Source organism: Pseudoliparis swirei, chromosome 9 (assembly GCF_029220125.1).
Source record: "Pseudoliparis swirei isolate HS2019 ecotype Mariana Trench chromosome 9, NWPU_hadal_v1, whole genome shotgun sequence".
Taxonomy (NCBI): Eukaryota; Metazoa; Chordata; class Actinopteri; order Perciformes; family Liparidae; genus Pseudoliparis; species Pseudoliparis swirei.
The window spans coordinates 17,708,361-17,726,789 of record NC_079396.1 but is presented as its reverse complement, the minus strand read 5'-3'; the positions used below and the strand labels follow the sequence as shown (position 1 = coordinate 17,726,789).

Sequence of the window (18,429 nt, the reverse complement as noted above, 5' to 3'; positions counted from 1 at the left end):
AGAAGTGGCATCATGAAGATGTTAGTTTGTGGAACAGTGCACACAGGTGTGTGTGTGTGTGTGTGTTGCATGTTTATCATTTTAGAAGGAATGATGGACAGAAGTTCACGCTGTAACAATAGGGCCAATCAGTCTCCTGGATCTGTTCTGATTAAAAAGCTGTAGGTGAGTACGTAGCTGTGATATCTAACCAAGACTGCAATGAATAGAAATCATTGAAAGATTCAACACTCTTATCAATCGTGGCTTCACAGACATACTGGGTGAAAAACTCCTGTTAAAACCGTGAGGAGAGCAAGAGAACAAGGACATTTTTCACAAAACAATGCAAGTGTTCCATCCTGATGGGCACGAGTAGACTGACAACTGGAGAAGTAACAGTGCTATTCTAATTACCCTCTGCGGAGTGAAACGAGAGAAAGACTGAGAAGCAGGCTAATGAGCTAGTTAAGGTGGCAGTAAATGTCATTCCTCCTCTGGCCGGCCCCAGGCAGCAGGACTGCTACAGGCCATTACCTGGACATTGACGCACATAGCTTGCATCAGCACTGCACTGTACAGTCTGGCACTCATGCATCGGAGCAGAAAGAGAGAGGGGTAACTGTACACATCCTGTCACATCACAACTCCTCGATATAACATGCATTACATTAATAGTCTAAGTGGATCATGTTGAGGAAAAAGTGCGTGAGTCGAGGAGACATAGTCTTTAGTCGTTTTTAATCTTCTTTCCATTGAGAAGGAAATGTAATGAGTAAAGAGCTTTTCTGGCTGGTTTCCACTCAGGTGTTTGGCTGGCTTGTTAGCTGCTTGGCCAGTTCGTTCGACCTTTAGTAATTCATTCTCAAGTCCATCTAGAAGGATTGCATTTTCCAAATTGGATCACTGTGAGTTTACTGAAGAGTGAACAAGGACAACGTCTGACGGTATTCAACATTTTGTCGTGAGTGGGCAGCTGATGGAGGAGCAAATTCATGTTTATATTTGCTGAATCATGCCAATTTACTGAGTTAATGTATTCGCTTTCAAGACTAAGTCAGTGTCCTTTAAATACAGACAAACACAGACACGTTGCATGAAAAGTGGTTTGAATTCTGCCTGTAGGCAAAGACAACCGGGGTCTAATACGGGATAAAAAGCAACAACTGGAGGTGCAAGGACAGTGTGAGTGAGTTAACCCACGGGCACATTCATCCAAACAGACGGCAGATCATAAACCTACAACACCGGCAGCTTCCTTTTAAGCTGAAAAACGATGAATGTGAATGTAGTAGCAAATACTCATAGATTTAAAAGGTACAGTGCGTAGCATTTTGGAGGATCTTTTAGCAGATATGGTATATAATATCCATAACTTTTCCTTCGTGTATGATTCACTGAAAGTAAGAATCTCTGTGTTTTATTGATGGAGGGGTGAGCGGATGGATATTGAGCTGGTTGCAATCTGCAACCACAGAGCTACATGCTGACACAAGTTGCTGGTTTCGTGCTCACCGTGGCCAGAACTCTAAGTCGCATTAAAATCAATGTCCATTCACAATCCACATACACGCACACACACGTTTGCAAACTTTCACACCTTGGACCAAAGTGGACCATTAATCCCGCTTTTGTAAAAGAAGGAGAGCCCTCCTGCACTCGCTCCAACCTCCGAGGGCCCCAAACAAATACACTTGCTTTGGTTTTAAATTAAGCCATGAGCTCCGTTGGATTTAAATACATTCTGGCTCTGCTTCCCCACTGGTTTCAATACACCTCTGGGTCCAGCGTATAGAGTCGGGCTTCTGCCCATATGGTCCCCACTGGATTAGCCAATGAGCTCGGCAACATAATGCTAAAGACACGGGGAACCACTAAAAAAACATTAATTGTGAAGTTTGAACATCCTTACGGTCATGATATGTTAGTATTTCTTGCACTGGAGACAGACTGAAGAAAAGAGCATCAGCAGCCAATAGATGCAATAGACACACTGAGAAGAGGAGGCTGAGGGGAAAATGTGAAATCCAAAGACTGTTCGAGATCTTTTAACTCCCTAACATCCACTTGTCTGCCAGGCACACATGCACACACCCTGGGTGAGAGGGAGCACTTGGTAATAAAGACACTGGGAGAACAGCGGATAGAGAAAGTGCAGGCAGCAGAAGGCAAAGAGGTCAGTGTTGTGGAAAACATGGAGTCTGACATTAAAGTGATACAGTTCAACTTTAGTGTCAGAAATGCATGGATGGCAGATCCACACGCACAGGGAGACACAGGATGGAACAGAGATTAGGACAGGACGCAAGGGGAAGAGATACAAGAGAAAAAGAAGAACAGGAAGTCACTGAAAATTAAACTCGGCCATCTGCATATCTTTAAATCTCCAAATATAACAAAACGTAGTGGACATCATTTTTTTCTTTTGCAGCCTGGTGTCACAGTGCAGGGGCATTCGGCTTATCTCTGCATTCCTCTGTGCTTCACAGTGAACGGGAGGAACATTATAAAAGCTATAAGTACCCAGCGAGCAGATTAACCAGAGCCAGCCAAGGGACCAGAACACAGATTTGGGATGCATCGCCCAAACAAGATTCAGGCTTTTCACTGGCAATTACTCTCAGTATACATTTCAATGCCTATAACCCCCGGATGCAGCAGACGCTGCCCTGGCTCTAAAAGGGACTTTGGCTAATCTGAGACTTGCCACTGAACGAGCAGTTTACAGTCGGTTTCCTGTGCAGAGGAGCTGGAGCCGCTGCTTTCTGTTGTTTACACCCGACACTCTGCTTCTTTGATTTCCTTTAGAGCAAGAAGCAAGGCTACTTGTTATTCATGGAAAACCACTTGGAAAACTTCACATTACAGCTCAGCTGATATGACTGGGAAATCAACACATCGGCATCAATGACCGCCGTAGCCACAATAAGAACCTCAAAGCTACAAAGGCTATAGGCAGTCTCGCAGCGTAATGAGCCCTTTCCTTAGCTGCGTCTAGGATGCCGATGAAGGAAAAAGGAGACTGGACGTGTCATTTTCCCGTTGGGCCCTCGGGAGCCAGGTGTCTCTCTTTAATGGAGGCACGTGGAGAGTAACGTAGGTTAATGAGCTATGCAGGCCCCAGAGGAGAAAAGCATTATAGGCTATATGAGATGGCTTCTCATCCCTTCATCCCTACATTTGTGTCAGACCCTGGGAGAGAAAGAAGGAACAAAGGAGAATGTGGTGGAATGGAAGTAGAGGTGGCAGAGAGTGGAGGGATAGAAAGACACAACAAAGCAAGACAGAAAGAAAAGCTAGGTCTGCCCGCTTTTGACAAACAATTAAAGTTTGGATGGGATTCACTCTAAAAAGGCTCCAATGCCAAGCCAGGCCTACATGTGGCAGGCAAGGGAAAGCTTAGCTAGAGCTGGCCTGATCAGAAACAGATTCTCTACGACAACAAACCAAACCCCACGCACACACAGACACACACAGGGAAGTCGACACTTTACATATTAAAGCTCGGCAGGGAGGGAAAAAGCTTGTGGAAACATCAAATTGTAATGAGAAACAGGCTGAGAGAGTGCATAACGGATATAATGGAAGACACGGGAAGATAGATTGATGTAATAATGGAGGAAAGAGAGCTTTTAAAATAATGTAAGCCCAAACCGCAGATGCCCTTTGAGCCCGTTTCAAGAGTGTTTGTTGTGGAGTTGTACTGTAAGGCTTGACTGCATTCTTTATGTATTGCTCTCAGATGTGGCTTAGTCTTTTGTTTGGCTGTCTGCGACTGCATCGTTGTATAAGCTAGGAACTTAGAGCAAGCAACCATCTGAGCATGCTGCGTCTCGGTCCACAAACGTAAATGCGTAGCCGGAGTAAGATGCCGCCAAAAAGTGCCAGTGCGGTTGTATGTTTAGCGTTGAGGTGCTAAGACATAGAGAACACCGGCATAGAAAAGGGGGCAAAGAGGAAAGAAATAAAAAGGGAAGAGGATGGATACAGGAGAGAGATGAGAAGATGTGTTGGGGAGATATGTGAGGAAAAAGAGGTGCGAGGCGACAAAGCTGCAAGACGAGCAGGAGGAGAGAAGAAGGAGGATAAGTGACCAGGTGTGTGCCCAGGAGCAAAGAGGTTTGTGGCACAGCCGATGGAGAGGCCGACTCACATTCCACGCTTGATCCTGTATAAACCATGTCTGTTACTGCAGATCTGATATGGAAATAAGAGCCCAGATGGGGGCTTCCACTGGCCTTATAAGGGCTTGTGGCTTTGCCTGGATGGATCACGGGTGAGAAGCCATGGAGAATGAAAAAGAGAAGGGGAGAGAGAGGCAGGAGCAGGGAATGGCCATGTGAGAAAAATAGCACCAGATAAAGATGCTGAAAAGTGGATATGCAAGATGGCAAAGGATAGAGGGCAGTTGTAAATAGCATGATGAAGAAAGAAAGAGGGCAGGAATGGAGGATCGAGCAAAGACACTGTTTTATGATGATATTCTTGTTTTTCTCCTCCACTGATGTCGTTTCAATGATCTCTGGTTTTTGAAGGGTGGATTTATCAGGGCCCCGAGAACAGAAACAATTTCCTCCTCGTCACACAATAGCAAATTAACAATAGGATCCGGCACGACTCGATTGGTACAATTCATCCTGCTACCATTGTTTCAGACAGAGTCCCATTGGTCCACTTTATTGTGGGATTTTTCTATGCTGCCAGAAAGAATAACTTTGCCCTTGAGAAAGACTGTAGATTCAGAAAAGTAAAACTTAGTGAACAAAAGGATTAATGTTTAGCCAAGGCGGTGCTGCTCATAGATGAATTCAGTAAAATCCATTTTCCATCATCATCTATTTTTCAACCAGACAACAACAACTATTTTGGTACATCTCATCATTCTACTCCCTTTGTTCTGCATTGTGTTTGGTTCTAACAGCAATTTCTAGTCAAGATGTTCAGACAGTGGGAGCCAACAACCTGCTGAGAAACCTGATCAGCCACACTAATCTGATCAGTTGCACTTTGTTCAAAAGTGTCTTATTTAAAGAGGACAGCAATCCCAGCATGGTGTAACCCAAACACCATCCTATCTCCTTTCAGTCAGGGATCCTGGGGAGCCTACACATGTCACCTGATCCGCCCCTACCTTCCCTCCAATCCCGCGCAGCCTGAACCCAGTGTACCTGCACCCAAATGTGCAGCCTTCCACAAGTATGGGAGCTTATTAGGGTGAAAACTCATGACACATCTTTCTCGTTTCCTAATCAGTTGGAAGGCAAAAGCCCCCTCCTCCTCTGTGTGTGTCTGTGTGTGTGTGTGTGTGTGTGCGTATGTGAATGTGTGTGCATGCATGTGTGATGAAACACTCTTGAAACTGAGTGAAATACGTTGTGTCTTTTAAATGTATGATCAAGGGAGTTTTCGCACTCCCCTCCCCCATCCCCCCCCCCCCCCCCACCATACAAATAAGTGCTTGCAATTTGTATGTGCACCACCCAAAAGAATGTTATGCCCATATCATGAGCACACATGTCAAAGTTGAAAAGATTCATTACCAGTGTTGGGAGTAACGCGTTACTAAGTAACGCGTTACTGTAATTCCACTACTTTTAGCGGTAACGAGCATGTAACGAAGTATTTTTTTTAATCAACTAACGCAGTTACAATTACTGAAATTTAAATGAGTTCGTTACTCGCGTTACTCTCTTTTGTGAAAAATGAACACTTGCAGACAAGAAGACAAGCTAGGCCTACTTTAGCTGCTTCTGATCTGACATCGCAGGACCTTGGTGGCGCAATGATATTGTAACGTCTCGGACGTTATGGACCGATGACACGGAGACGGGACGACGTTATTATTCCTCACTTTATTGGGCATCCACCAACACAGACAGCGTGCTCCTCTCGGCTCAGCAGCTCGAACGTCAACAACAACGGTTCCCGTCAACCACCCTTAACTCCCGTTTTCCGACAGGTTAACCCCGCCTCCCCTCTACTCCGCCAATCACAGGCACGCCCCCTCGACCAGCATGCACGGTGCCACACTGTGATTGACAGCCACTTCCAGTGTTGCCAGGTCCGCGGTTTTCCCGCGGAATTGGGCTACTTTTGAAGTGTTGCCGCGGATTGAATTTTTTTGTCCGCTGGTTTGGGTAGACCTATTTTGCATGCAAATTACATGAATATCTTTAAATAAAATCCATATTTTAAATGAAATAATTTATTTATACCCACATCCTACCAAACTGACTCCAGATCAGCACGTACACGCCGACACATCCGCGCACACAGGTGAGCGCACTCTCACTAGCACCCCCTCAATTATATGCAGCACCTCAAGGCACCTTTGTTTTCTCTTTTAATTAGTGTTAATACTGTAGGCCAATCACTTTTATTTCATTGGGCCTAATGTGGTAAAAAAAAACACTGTTAAATGACAGACAGTTATTTTGTATTAAGTTAAGTATTAAAAGGGACTTTTGTACTACTGCTTGATTTGAAGGCCTGTTGCCCTGTTGATTTCAATAAATAGGTCTACAACATATGTTTATTGTGTTTGACTGTTCAGTACTGTTCATTACATTAAAAAAGCAGACATAAAAGTAACTTAAAAGTTACTTTCCCTAGTAACTAATTACTTTTGATATACAGTAACTAGTAAAGTAATTAAATTACTTTTAAAAGAAGTAACTTGTAACTAATTACTAATTTTCAGTAACTTGCCCAACACTGTTCATTACACACTAAAGGCACAATACCTCAGGGAAGCAACATGCAAACGATAAGATCTTTGCCCTCGAATCCCCAAATTTAACCGACACAGGACTAACCTCAAACCGGTTTGGCTGTTTTTTTGCTAATTCGTTGTCACACTCAGCTAATATAGGGCAACCGCGGACACGCACGCACACAAGACACACTTCCTCTACACATACACCCCACTGAGCCAACAGCTGCTTCCAGCAGCACCAAACTGTGGCTGCCAGACACACCAAAACACTTAACTATTACGGACGGTAACACGTTATTCCCCACAGAAATGTTGAACTGCTCTTTTAAGGGCAGTAAAAAGGAGGAATGTTGATGGTTCGCCGCTGTGTTGTGATTCCATCAAATTGTCACCTCTGCGTTGACTGCTAATCCAATCTGACACAGTGTGTTGTGTCACTAAGCATGGGGATGTCTCACTCCTGCCTTTGGCCCTGACCCTTACCTTTAGTCAAGTTACCGGAGGCCCAGATAATGTTTTCCCAACCGCTAACTATTAGGGTTTCATGAATAACAGCGGTGGCTGAGCTGACCTGTGGCTGACAGAGGCCTTTGGCTTGGGATCTGTTCTTTGATACCATGACCTTGCTGTTGCCCCTCTGTGGCCTGGCATTGGCTTTCTGGTGATGCAGGTGCTTTTCTCAATCGCACACATACCCTTGCTATTTCCCCTTCTCCCTTACTTCTTCACTTCTGATTCATCACATGTTTTACATGGACTCTATTTCTTTCCCTTTTCCATTCCTCCAATTTAAACATATCCGATGTCTGTGGCCTTTAATACACTGTTTTTAAAAAGTCGCTATGCTTCAGGATGTGATGTGGCTGTGATTGACAAGTTGCTGCCACGACGATGCTCCCATGGCATTGTTCAGCCTTCAAAAATAAATTTAGCTAATTTAAGTACATTATAAACAAGCTTTTTTTCACGAATCAAATTTAGCATTCTAATTAATAACACAGTTAGTGGGAATAACAGGTCATCGTGCAAACAGCCTCAGACCCTGCCAGGCCTCACTTCTTCCTCTGCTCTACCCTCTCATTAAAAAAATGGTAATTTCTTATTCCAAAAGAACAAGATGGCAGTGGCCAAGATGACAAACTCAAGGCTTGCAAATGGTCCACGGACTAATAGCTGATGTCATGGTGGCTACATACACAATTTATATACAGTCTAGTGGTCAGATATACCATCAAAATACCATTTAAGAGAAACGTGACCATGAGGTTTGAGTAGTTGCTGTGGCCAGTAAACACAACACACACACACACACAAACACACACACTGTACACTGTGTTACACACTCTGCAGAAGGAACCGTCCAATCCCATTAAGACTGTAAACTGGACTATTAAGTGTGAGTCTAGACTGACAGCTCTGTTTCATGACAGCATGAGGCCAAGACCTGACATGGAGCTATCAAGAGACAGGGATGCCAGTGTGTGTGTGTGTGTGTGTGTGTGTGTATTAAAGGTGCAAGAGGGAAGAGCAGGTGAAGGCTGAGCGAGCCTGGAGATTACCAGTTGCTTGAAATATTATCACATGCTATTAGCACTGTATCACTGTTCATTAGAGTGATAGCTAGCTGGAGTTACTTGACAGCCCTGTGGTAAGAGAACCAGAGATGAAGAGAGTGAGGGGGAAATAAAGAGATGGAGTGTTGCACAGAACAAATGTAGAAAGAGAGTGGAGACAAGAGGAAAATCTGTGAAAATGGTAATGGCCCACTTGCCCTGATCCTTTACTCTGTGAGAGATTCAACGTCCAGGTTTAAGAGGAAAACAAAGGAAAGGAAAGGAAAACGCAACATATGTGGTATGAAATGTTTGACTAAGAACGTGGTGTCATACTGCAATTTCTATTTCTTATTGTCATAACATCTCTAATAAATGATGAACCATGTTCAAAAAGCATGTATCAAAGAAATGATTTGTGTTGAGCCCATACCCCTTCCTATAAACACTGTGTGATCACAGAAATGCATTAAACAATGCTGTCACCCTGACAAACTTAACTCTCAGGGCCCTGAGAACTGCTGCTGTCTTGTCTGAAGTAGGAGACTGAGGAGCAGCAAAGCTGTCTCACTATCAGACAGAAATATTAGTGGCTGTCACACTCAGTTTGCCTTCGCGCAGACAACAGTTTAGTATATCATCAAAGCCAAAAAACAATTCTCATTTCTGCGATCTATTGGCGGTTCACAACTTTTGAAAACAGTTGAAATGGAAACACATTTGCACATTCGATGAGAGGAACGCTGTTTTAGTAGCTTGAGTAATCTCGAATCATTATGCATGCTATCCGACACATAAACAATGTTGTTGTTCTTTCTCTTTTTTATTCTTCTTCGTAACTGCCTCTAATGAGGATGAATATTACGATGCATGTAAAGTAGGAAATATTCATCAAGAACTTCAAAAAGAATCACTCTGTTGTGAACTACTGTCAGAGGTTCCGTGCAAGTTTACAAAGTAATACTTTGTCCTTCCTATCCCCCCTTTTATCTAATTTTGGACCACTCTAAGAGCCAGCAGTAATGAATTGGCTAATCAGTTATCTGGCCTATTCAAGTGCTTTGTAAAGCAAATCAATAAAGATTGGCACTGAGCCAGCCATCCACTTTGACAAACGTTGCTTGCAAATCTATTTCTGTTTTTTTTTTTCAGTCCTAAAGATGTTTACTCTTTCTTTGTCCATCCCCTTCTTCCGTGTGCTTCAGCAAGGTCAACAGGGAAATTGAAAAAGAAAAAAACTCATAATCCGTGCCAGCTGGCAACTCAGAGGACAAAAGTCAAGGAGAGAGTATTTGAAGTTCATTTGACAGAGACAAAATTTCTCTTTGATTGGTAGAACTTTTAGAAGTCATTGGAGCTCTTCGACGTATGACTCGGGCAAGAAAAAGGGCCGACACCCACACAGTAACAGATCAATAACAACTGATACAAATTTCTATGAATTTCAAATATTCTCCCTGTAGTGCCATTATTGGCTGCAAACTAAACAGGAATTTTGATAGGCTGCGAGGCCCTGCCTTCCAACACGGAGCCCTTGCATAATGTCTTGGACATATTTTATTGTGTTTCATTTGCACATAAAATATTCAATTGCCCACATATGTGGTCTAGAAATACCATATTCATAGGAATGGAGACTAAGGGAAACATTTGGGAATAGTCAGCCTTATTTTCAGTCGTTTAATCTTTCTGCCTAACCAGGAAGACATGGATCTGGGTAGTCGGTGGCTTTTGATGTGGCTTTCCAATTCTAATGACGCTACCGCTCTCAGCATTAGTAAAACAACCACACAATCCACCGCCACAGGCTGAGTTCGACTCCCAGGCTCTGTCTATGCGAGTGTAACTGCAGAGCCAAGATCTACATCGTATTTTTCCTTTTAGGCCCCAAGTACTTCCAAACATAAGAACATTTTCATGTTGGTAAATAATGCTGCCATTAACTTATTTCGCAGCCTAATCAACAAGAGAATATGTTGAAACACTTGATTACAGGAATGCTCATTCTACAAATGGTCTCTGGTTGATTAATCTCACTTGAAGTTATATCCAATTATGGGAAGCACTCAACATGGTAAATTGTTTCCTAAAAAAAGAGAAGTGAATGCCAATAACACATTTAAGAAATCAAGTCAACTTCTCTGCTGAAAAAAACCTCCAGCGTAGTGCATTCATGAATAAGCAGTGCTCTATATATTTATGCACATATGTGATTCTGTCTTTGAGTCGTTTGGGATTTGGCGACGCTGGCATAGATGCATGATGCTGCACACCGGCTGAATTAGAGTGGCTAAATTAAGCCTACATGCTTAAAATCCATCCGTAGTGAAATGTATGTACTATGCCAGTATTAGTCGCCTGTTGTTGGATAATGAAAAAAGCTTCCTTGGAGACACACTGGTAGAGAAAAGAGCAAGCAATTAGAGAACGAGGATGAAGAAGGAAACAGATAGAAGGAGAGAAAGCAACAGAGAGCTGTTTGAATGTGATAAATGAGATCACTGCAGGCTAGACTGTGTCATTGTAATAGTCTGAGCACGAGAGAGAGAAGGAGAACGAGTGAGGGACTATAACAGAGAAAGGGACAGGAAGGAAGAGAGGAGTACGAAGGGAATAAGAGAAGAGAAAGAAAATGAGAGGGGACAGCCAGTTGACTGACCTGGCTAGAGAGAGCGAGAGAGAGAGAGCGAGAGAGAGACTAAGAAGGTGAAGCAGATATTAGGCTTGGATGAATAGAGTGGCAGGGGGTCTCAGTCTTCCTTTAGCCTTATAATGGTGAAGTGTTTTGAGAAGCCTGGACCAGGGTTAGAAGACAGAGAGCTTGTACTCTGAAGACACACCGCCGGCCGCCTCTTTATCTGGCACAGAGTTAAGAACTGAGCAGGAGGTCAAATGGAGGCTAGGTTCACGCAGACATCCTTCCAACTCAATGAACATGCGAGTCATTAGATAGACTATAGATGGTTATGGTAATTAAACACCTATAGCAACCACAAACACACGCAAACATAATTCAAATAAGCACAAAACAGTCTTTCTTCCAGTCTTAAGGCTTTTACACACTGGAGATGGATTTTTCTTGGGATTAATTCGCACATCAATTTATCGCCAATAAATTCTAGATTTTTCTAAGCTTTTGCAATGCATATAAAAGTATCAACCAATCACCTTCTCTAAAACAGACAGATCCAAAGCGTACACCATACTGTACAACACGGAGGCTCCATATTCTGAAGTAAGACAGCTAACTTTATTACTCCTTCCAACTTAGACAAAGGCAGTGTATACAACCCCCACTCCTTTCATTCTTACATTTCACAATAAAAGCATTAGACTGAAGCATCTGCTTAAACTCAATGAAACAGTGTACAGTTGCCAAGGCTACGTAGCCGTTTATCTTAGACACGCTGCCAGAAGTTTCCAAATTTGCATCGCTGCAGGTATGAATAGTTTAAATGCAAAATATTCACAGACGATTCTTTCAGCCCGGTCACGCCCCCGGTGTGTAGAGGCCTTGAGAATGCCACAGACATGTGAATTACACTACGTCAATGAAATTATATTTATTGGTCATCCTGTTTTTCTTTAGAGGCTAGAAGGATGGTTGCTAGTCTGTCTGTGAGCAGGCAGCCAGAAGACACCCGAAGTCCTTAACTAATAAAATGTAATTATCTAAATAGTGCTGATTTTAGTGTAGGACATATATTTCAGTCTCTTTGAGAAAGTGCTGAAAGTTGTGTAGGAAGGATAATTGTTATTAAAAGAAACTGCGGGCTATGCTTGGCTCCCAGCTGATGCCATTGGGCGAACTGAGGCTGTATTGTTTATTGTTTAGCTTAATATGATTAAAAAGGCTGCCGGCAATCTAGCAGGGAGAGTCCTGAGGATGGCAGTTAATAATTTAATATTAGCAACAGTCATTCCAGTTTATGAATTTTAAACAAAACAAATGTTTAACTAAAGGATGCAATTATGTGCTCTGTGTGGGATTAAATTAACTTTACCATTCTATCTGAAACACGGAAATGTAATGTCTGAGAAATAACAATTTGTGAGTATGATGATTGGATACATATTCTACCTTGTGGCAATTGTGAAGACGCTTTTCATTTGTAATTGTATTTCTTCTCTTTTTGGCTCAAGGTTAATGCAAGCCGTTCAGTGACAAAAGAGAGGTTTAATGAACCTATTCAAATGATTAATTCATTGTGCTTCTATATTTGCAATCCCATGTGAAAGCACGAATGACAAACTGAAAACAACAACTGAAAGAAGATATTAAAGTGAGATGAACAGGGTTTGTGTTCATATCATACTGCATACATCATAATAGAGAGTATACGCGTTTGTACATGTGGTTTTGGGGTGCAGGTAACAGGAAATGGGCTTCCAATTCAGTGGTTGCCACACCATCCCTAATGTCTCTCTTTCTGGTCTATCTACATGTATGTCAATCATTTTGCTTCTCCATCGCTGTCCTTTCCCACCTGTCCAGCTCTCTTGTCCTCCTCCCGCTTCTCCTCCATCCCAATGTCATCCTCCATTTACCAAGTTGACGATTCAGATGGGCTACAGCAAATAGGGAACCCAAGGCTTCGAGAGCAGAGTTAAAAAAAAAAAAAATCTGCTTACCTGATTCCTCACTTCCACATAAAAATCTAGGCCAGGCCAAAGCAGGTGCTGGACAAGTGAAGCAGGTGAGCAGCCTCTGGGTCGACAAGCTCTAAGATCACATTTCCTCTGAGGGCCACGAATCTAAGGACGAGCTCTCTGAGGCTGATTGGGGGTGAACACAGCACAGAAGGGCGGAGAGAGGAGTTGGGAGGGAGGAGGTTACCACTTGTCCACCAGGGCCCTGTAGGAGCAGCTGCCTGCATTTACAAGCCTTTCAAGTTCCCGACACTTCATGCCCTATGATCAGGTGCTACCCTCAGCGACACACACTGTCTGCACAACGCACACATCCTCGCTGCTATTCGGGCCAGTGTGGGAGCCAGGTGAGTCAGACATGCACCGTCTGCTACGTTAGTTCAACAGGACTCGTCCATCTAAACACCTGAACCACCCTTTCAAGTTGCCCCCTTCAGCTGCCAGGGCCATCATCCAAACCAATTCCTGATTACCTATCAGGGCATGATGAGAAGAATTAATTAGGCCAGAAGGATAGAAAACCAGAAGACATGTTTTTGTATGCATGGTTTACTGCTGATACAACCGAGCACTAATCAACGACTGACTTCAATCCAACAATCACTTCTACGACACACATTGTGGTGTTTGAATAAAGTAAACAAAGCATGCACTGGGAAATACTACCCTAAAACTGCTGAAAGAATGGCTACTTTTTAAAATACACATATGTTCATATAATGAGGCTGCCATGAGTTAGCTAGTAGGGCACACTCACATGCACTAAATGCCTGTGCACACACAGCAAAGGGAGAGAACAACACACACAGAGGGAGACTGATCTCATTCTCTGCTCAGGTGAATCTACTCCTCTATTTCTTCACAGAGCAAATAGTTGCTAAATGAATGTAGAATGCAGGAGTGGATGTCATCTGGGAGTGTATCCCTGCTGTCGCAGGTTAAACAGTGTTTAACCCTTGCTGCACCGTGTGAGAGAACTGGGATGGAGGTTGTTCATTCGCCCTGTCTTCGAATAGCGTCTGATTAACAGGGGAGTACTGAATGTGTTTCACAGATGAGCTTGCTTTAACCTCCCCATTCATCTATTGCCGGGATGTCTTTCAATATCCAATTTTACATGTGCAGCCGTGGCCTCCATCTCAATCTATATCAAAGGCAGTGCTCCCCGCAGCCTCTCTCCTCCTTAATGCCGTTGTTGCTTCCCACCAATCCCAGTGCCCAAGTGGGATGATCTGTGCCTAAGCACAGAGTGAACCACACACAGCCAATTCCAATTTGGATGATGCAAGTCTTGGGTAATGTGTATTCAAAAGAAAATGCAGAGCAGATCTCCTATCTCTATAATCGGACTTGCAGAGCCCTGAAGCAGGCTTTTGGTCTTTGGGTACATCGGAGGGATAATGGAGCTTGGTGAACATCAATGTAAACCTAGATGTAGAATTTAAATAGAGAATTAACTCATTGGCAGGATTTCAAACTGGAACCAATGCATTCTCATTCCGAGTCATCAAATACCAACACTTGGTCAGTCGCCTTATGCTTCAAACTATGAGGCTCGAGGGCATCCCTCTAGTGTCAGTGGACTTATCGGAGATGTTAGTTTCCACTTTGTACATGTACAGTGTTTTCTCAAAATAGACTTGTGTGTTCACAGGAAATGTATATTTTCAATTTGTTACATTCATACAGTTAAAAATAAACGTACGTGTACTTAGGTTCTAAGCTTACTTAGACAATAAACTATTTGGTTTGGTTACGCTTTGGAAAAAAACTATGGGTTGAAATGAGTATTTTTGTGACATGAAATAAGTCAGTTTATTATGTAACTGTGTTATTTCAGCTCATACATTATGTAAAGAAATTGTGGTGAAACAAGTCAACGTTGACTTGTTTCCACACAGGAAATGAACAGTAGTGTCCTGTGAGAAAGTCCTGTGTTTGATTGAACAACCAACCTTCATTCCTGCCCGACCTATTGAGACTGTCTCACTATTTTTACTACTTCTGTTGCTCTAAATGTCTAATAATGATGCTACATTGGAGTTATTTGAGAGCCCGGTGTGTCTCATACAAACACAAAAGTGTGCCTCATTGCATCGGCATCACGGTCACTGACCAAGTGACGGCCTTTGAAGAGTTGGGATTGAGTAAGGGTTGCTGGAATAGCTTCTGTTGTTAGCTTAGTCTGGACTAAAGGTTGAGTTTTGGTCCTGATTGGAACTGGTTTCACTTTTGCAAGAAAGAGTGCACAAATGCTCGGGATATTGATTTCCCCCTCGCAGCGTTCTGCTGAGGTGAACATCCACTGCCCTCCACAATCAATCATCGCCTCCAGGGTGCCACCCAGAAGTTCACAACCAGTTTTTGAAAGCCTCATGACACTCACACGACAGCTGTCGTCTGATAGCGCTCAGTTCCACTCTTGGTTGGCAAGGAAAATGCTCCAACTTTCAGGAAATACAGATACGTTTTTAACTTACATTCTAGTGAAATGTAAGCACTCCACACACTGTACACATGATCACAGAATATGAGTGCTAATAATCTGGATGGGGCTCACACCTGTGGAGATATTGTTTCAAATATATATATGCGCCTCCACCCTTTTAACCCTTCTTCCTGAATCAATCCCCTGCGAAAGCCGTCCAAAGGCAGCGGTATATCCGCCAACACCATCCCTCCCGCTTCGCCATGCTCCAGCTAAACCCGGGAAACAGCAGCATATACAGGAGCCGGTCTGCAGGGAGAACGAGAGGGTGGGGGAGGAGCGGGATAGAATGGGGAAGCTGGAGTTGGAGGGCAGGGGAGGGGGGATTCTTTGGGAAGGGAGCCAATCCAATTACAGGCAGCGTTGCAGCCCTGGTTTCTTTGGCGACACAAAATTCACACCTTCCTCCTAGTCCTATCTCTGCCTCTTCCTACTACTCTTCTTCCTATTTTTTCCTCATCATGGCACACTCACACCCCCTAACCATGCGTCCCAACACACCCTCCCTTACCCCCGACTGTGTGTCTCTCTCGGTTGCATGAAAGAGGTAAGCGTATAGAAGGGGTCACCTCATCGGGTCACCCTATCCCTCTGCCCTCCCTGTGGCACCTGAGGGAGTCAATGGATAAGACTCTTAATGTAAACACATGCATATTTCAGACACACCGAAACGCATTCACACACCTTAACAATGACAATGAGCAGAGCAGTCCACTTCCTTGCACTGCTATAATGCTTCGGTATTGATTATACATTACTTGTTAAAAAAGTCATATTTTCTTTATCCACAGGCAGGAGGAAACTCACACTGTGCGGAGGCTAATTGTTGTCACTCTCTTTTTTATGCCCAATAGATTTCAAATTCTAGTAAAATTCTAAAAGTTTCTTTACCCTCAACATTAATTCTCGCACAAGGTGTTCCTGCTGTGGCCACTGGAATTCTAGATGGCCTTCTCATATTGGAATAAATTCCTCCCCCATGTTAGCGTTACTGTGGTTACAGTCATGCCCATTTGAGGAATATACAAGGCTAGTATGCATGGAGCATCAAACAGGGGACATAATAGGCTTGGGGAAGGGAAGTGACAGCTACAGTGTGGAAGGAAGCGGCGAGTTAAAACAATCTGCATGCAATGGCTACACCGCGGGGAAAAAGCACTCATTTAATTTCAAGTCAAAAAAGGTGCTACAATATTTAAGAGCTCAAGCAGGGGATAACATCAAATGAATATTATCTCCACCACTGCCTGATTGGTGTATTGATTTAATTATGAATAGATGGAGATCAAAATAACCCAGGCCAGCGCTGTTTGTGTTGCGTTGCCTGGCTTGAAATTACGAAGAAGTTGCCAAAAAAGGGTTTTAGTAACTCTCTTCCTCTGAGCTGAACACAGCTGTTGTTAGTAGGGGGAGAAACGACTGTATAATCCAGTTATGGCCATGGGACACAGTCCTGCTGTCACTCAAGCAGGCAGCTCCATGGGAGGAGGAGCCCTCAAACGGCTATCTAAATGTAGTCTAGAATCCTCACAATTACTCTTTGTGTTGGACAATAGATATAACCGTAATAAACCATAATATTGTAATCGTAATACTCTTTTATGTGACTGATAATTATTAGATAGTATATTATTATATATTATATATATTAGCATAGTAATGCAGGTACACCAATTTAAATTGAAAGAGGGTAGACTTTCCAAGAATATTCACTTATCAAAATGTAAACAAATGTGAAAATATCCTAAATAAATAAAACATTAATACAATATGATAAAACAACCAAATTGATGAATACAAATGACTTTCTTGGCTAATACAAAATATGCCATGTATGCACAATAGCCAAGTCTTCTTATAAAAGGTATGGAAAACCATGCTGTTTATTCTGGCATCATGTTGACTAATGTGGAACCTTTTGAAGGGAGCATAAATGATAAAAGTGACGTCCATATACTTTATAATGTGTTGATAATGTGATTATCATGATAGGCGTAGTCTAGAAAGCATCATCAGTATGCAAGACCTATAACTATGGTAACACAATGCATTCACTCAAAACATGTCATTGGTATTTTAACATTAACCGAGAGCATAGCACTCAGTCCCCTCACCATTCAAGCCTGTCAGTGGGAAATCTCCTCTAATACCATGTTTCCTGGCTGATGTGTGAAAGCTATCATGAGCTGGATAGCAGCCCTTTACCCTCTGTGGCGTATATGTATTGTCTTACCAAAATGAGGAGGTGTAGTGCATGGACCTGCCCTCTCTTTTTTCTGTCAGTGAGCCACAGGCAGAAAGGTGCTTATTAAAATGAATGGGCCCGTACAGGTTATTCAATACTGAGACACTGGAGCTTAACAAGGTACTGACCACTACAGTGAGCCGGCCATTGTCATTTGTCCATTTCCAACATGTTGACAGCAGGCATTAACTATTAAGTAGATAAGTTTCTCTTTGCCCATGATCCATCTGGACTGAAAAAGGACCACTCCCCAGTGTCTGTACCCCACAGACCACTGGACAGCCGGAGTCTTCAAGTATCACAGGGACGAAGGGAGCAGAGAAACAGGCCTTTAATGGCTGGGCGAGAGGAGGAACGGAGCTGGCACTCACCTTCTTTAGATGCCCACTCTTGGTGCCCACAAAGGCTACACAGTAACCATTGTAGACATAGGAGGTGACAGAAGTCATTCGGTCTCGAGTCTCGGTGTAGAGCGTGTGACCGGTCACCAGTTGAGAACCACCAAGCGGCTGGTTGATGTCCAGACCACAGAAAGAGTCATCAATGGGCACCGGCTGCAGAGAGGGAAAAGAACAATAGAAATGAAGGACCAGAGATAAACTAGAAAAAAAGAGATCATGACTGTGATACCCATGTGTCACAATAAAAATAGAAACCCTTGACATGAAATGTACTGTATGAGGGGGAGCGAGGAAAATGTCTCAAAAGGAGAGGCGGACTTAGAGAAGAAGACATTAGGAGAGAGGATAGGATGAGACGGCAGAGCATTATAAAAGAAGACAGCTCGGTAAGGAGGAAA

General features: G+C 43.1%; 1 protein-coding gene across 5 annotated transcripts in view; it reads right to left on the bottom strand.

The window, feature by feature from the left end:
- Positions 1-18,429, bottom strand: part of plxna2 (plexin A2) — a 181,379-nt gene that overhangs the window by 128,564 nt on the left and 34,386 nt on the right. For all 5 annotated transcript variants that reach the window (XM_056422503.1, XM_056422504.1, XM_056422506.1 and 2 more), the window contains exon 3: positions 18,002-18,184. In XM_056422503.1, coding sequence (XP_056278478.1) covers positions 18,002-18,184 — 183 coding nt within the window. The remainder of the gene's footprint in view (positions 1-18,001; positions 18,185-18,429) is intronic.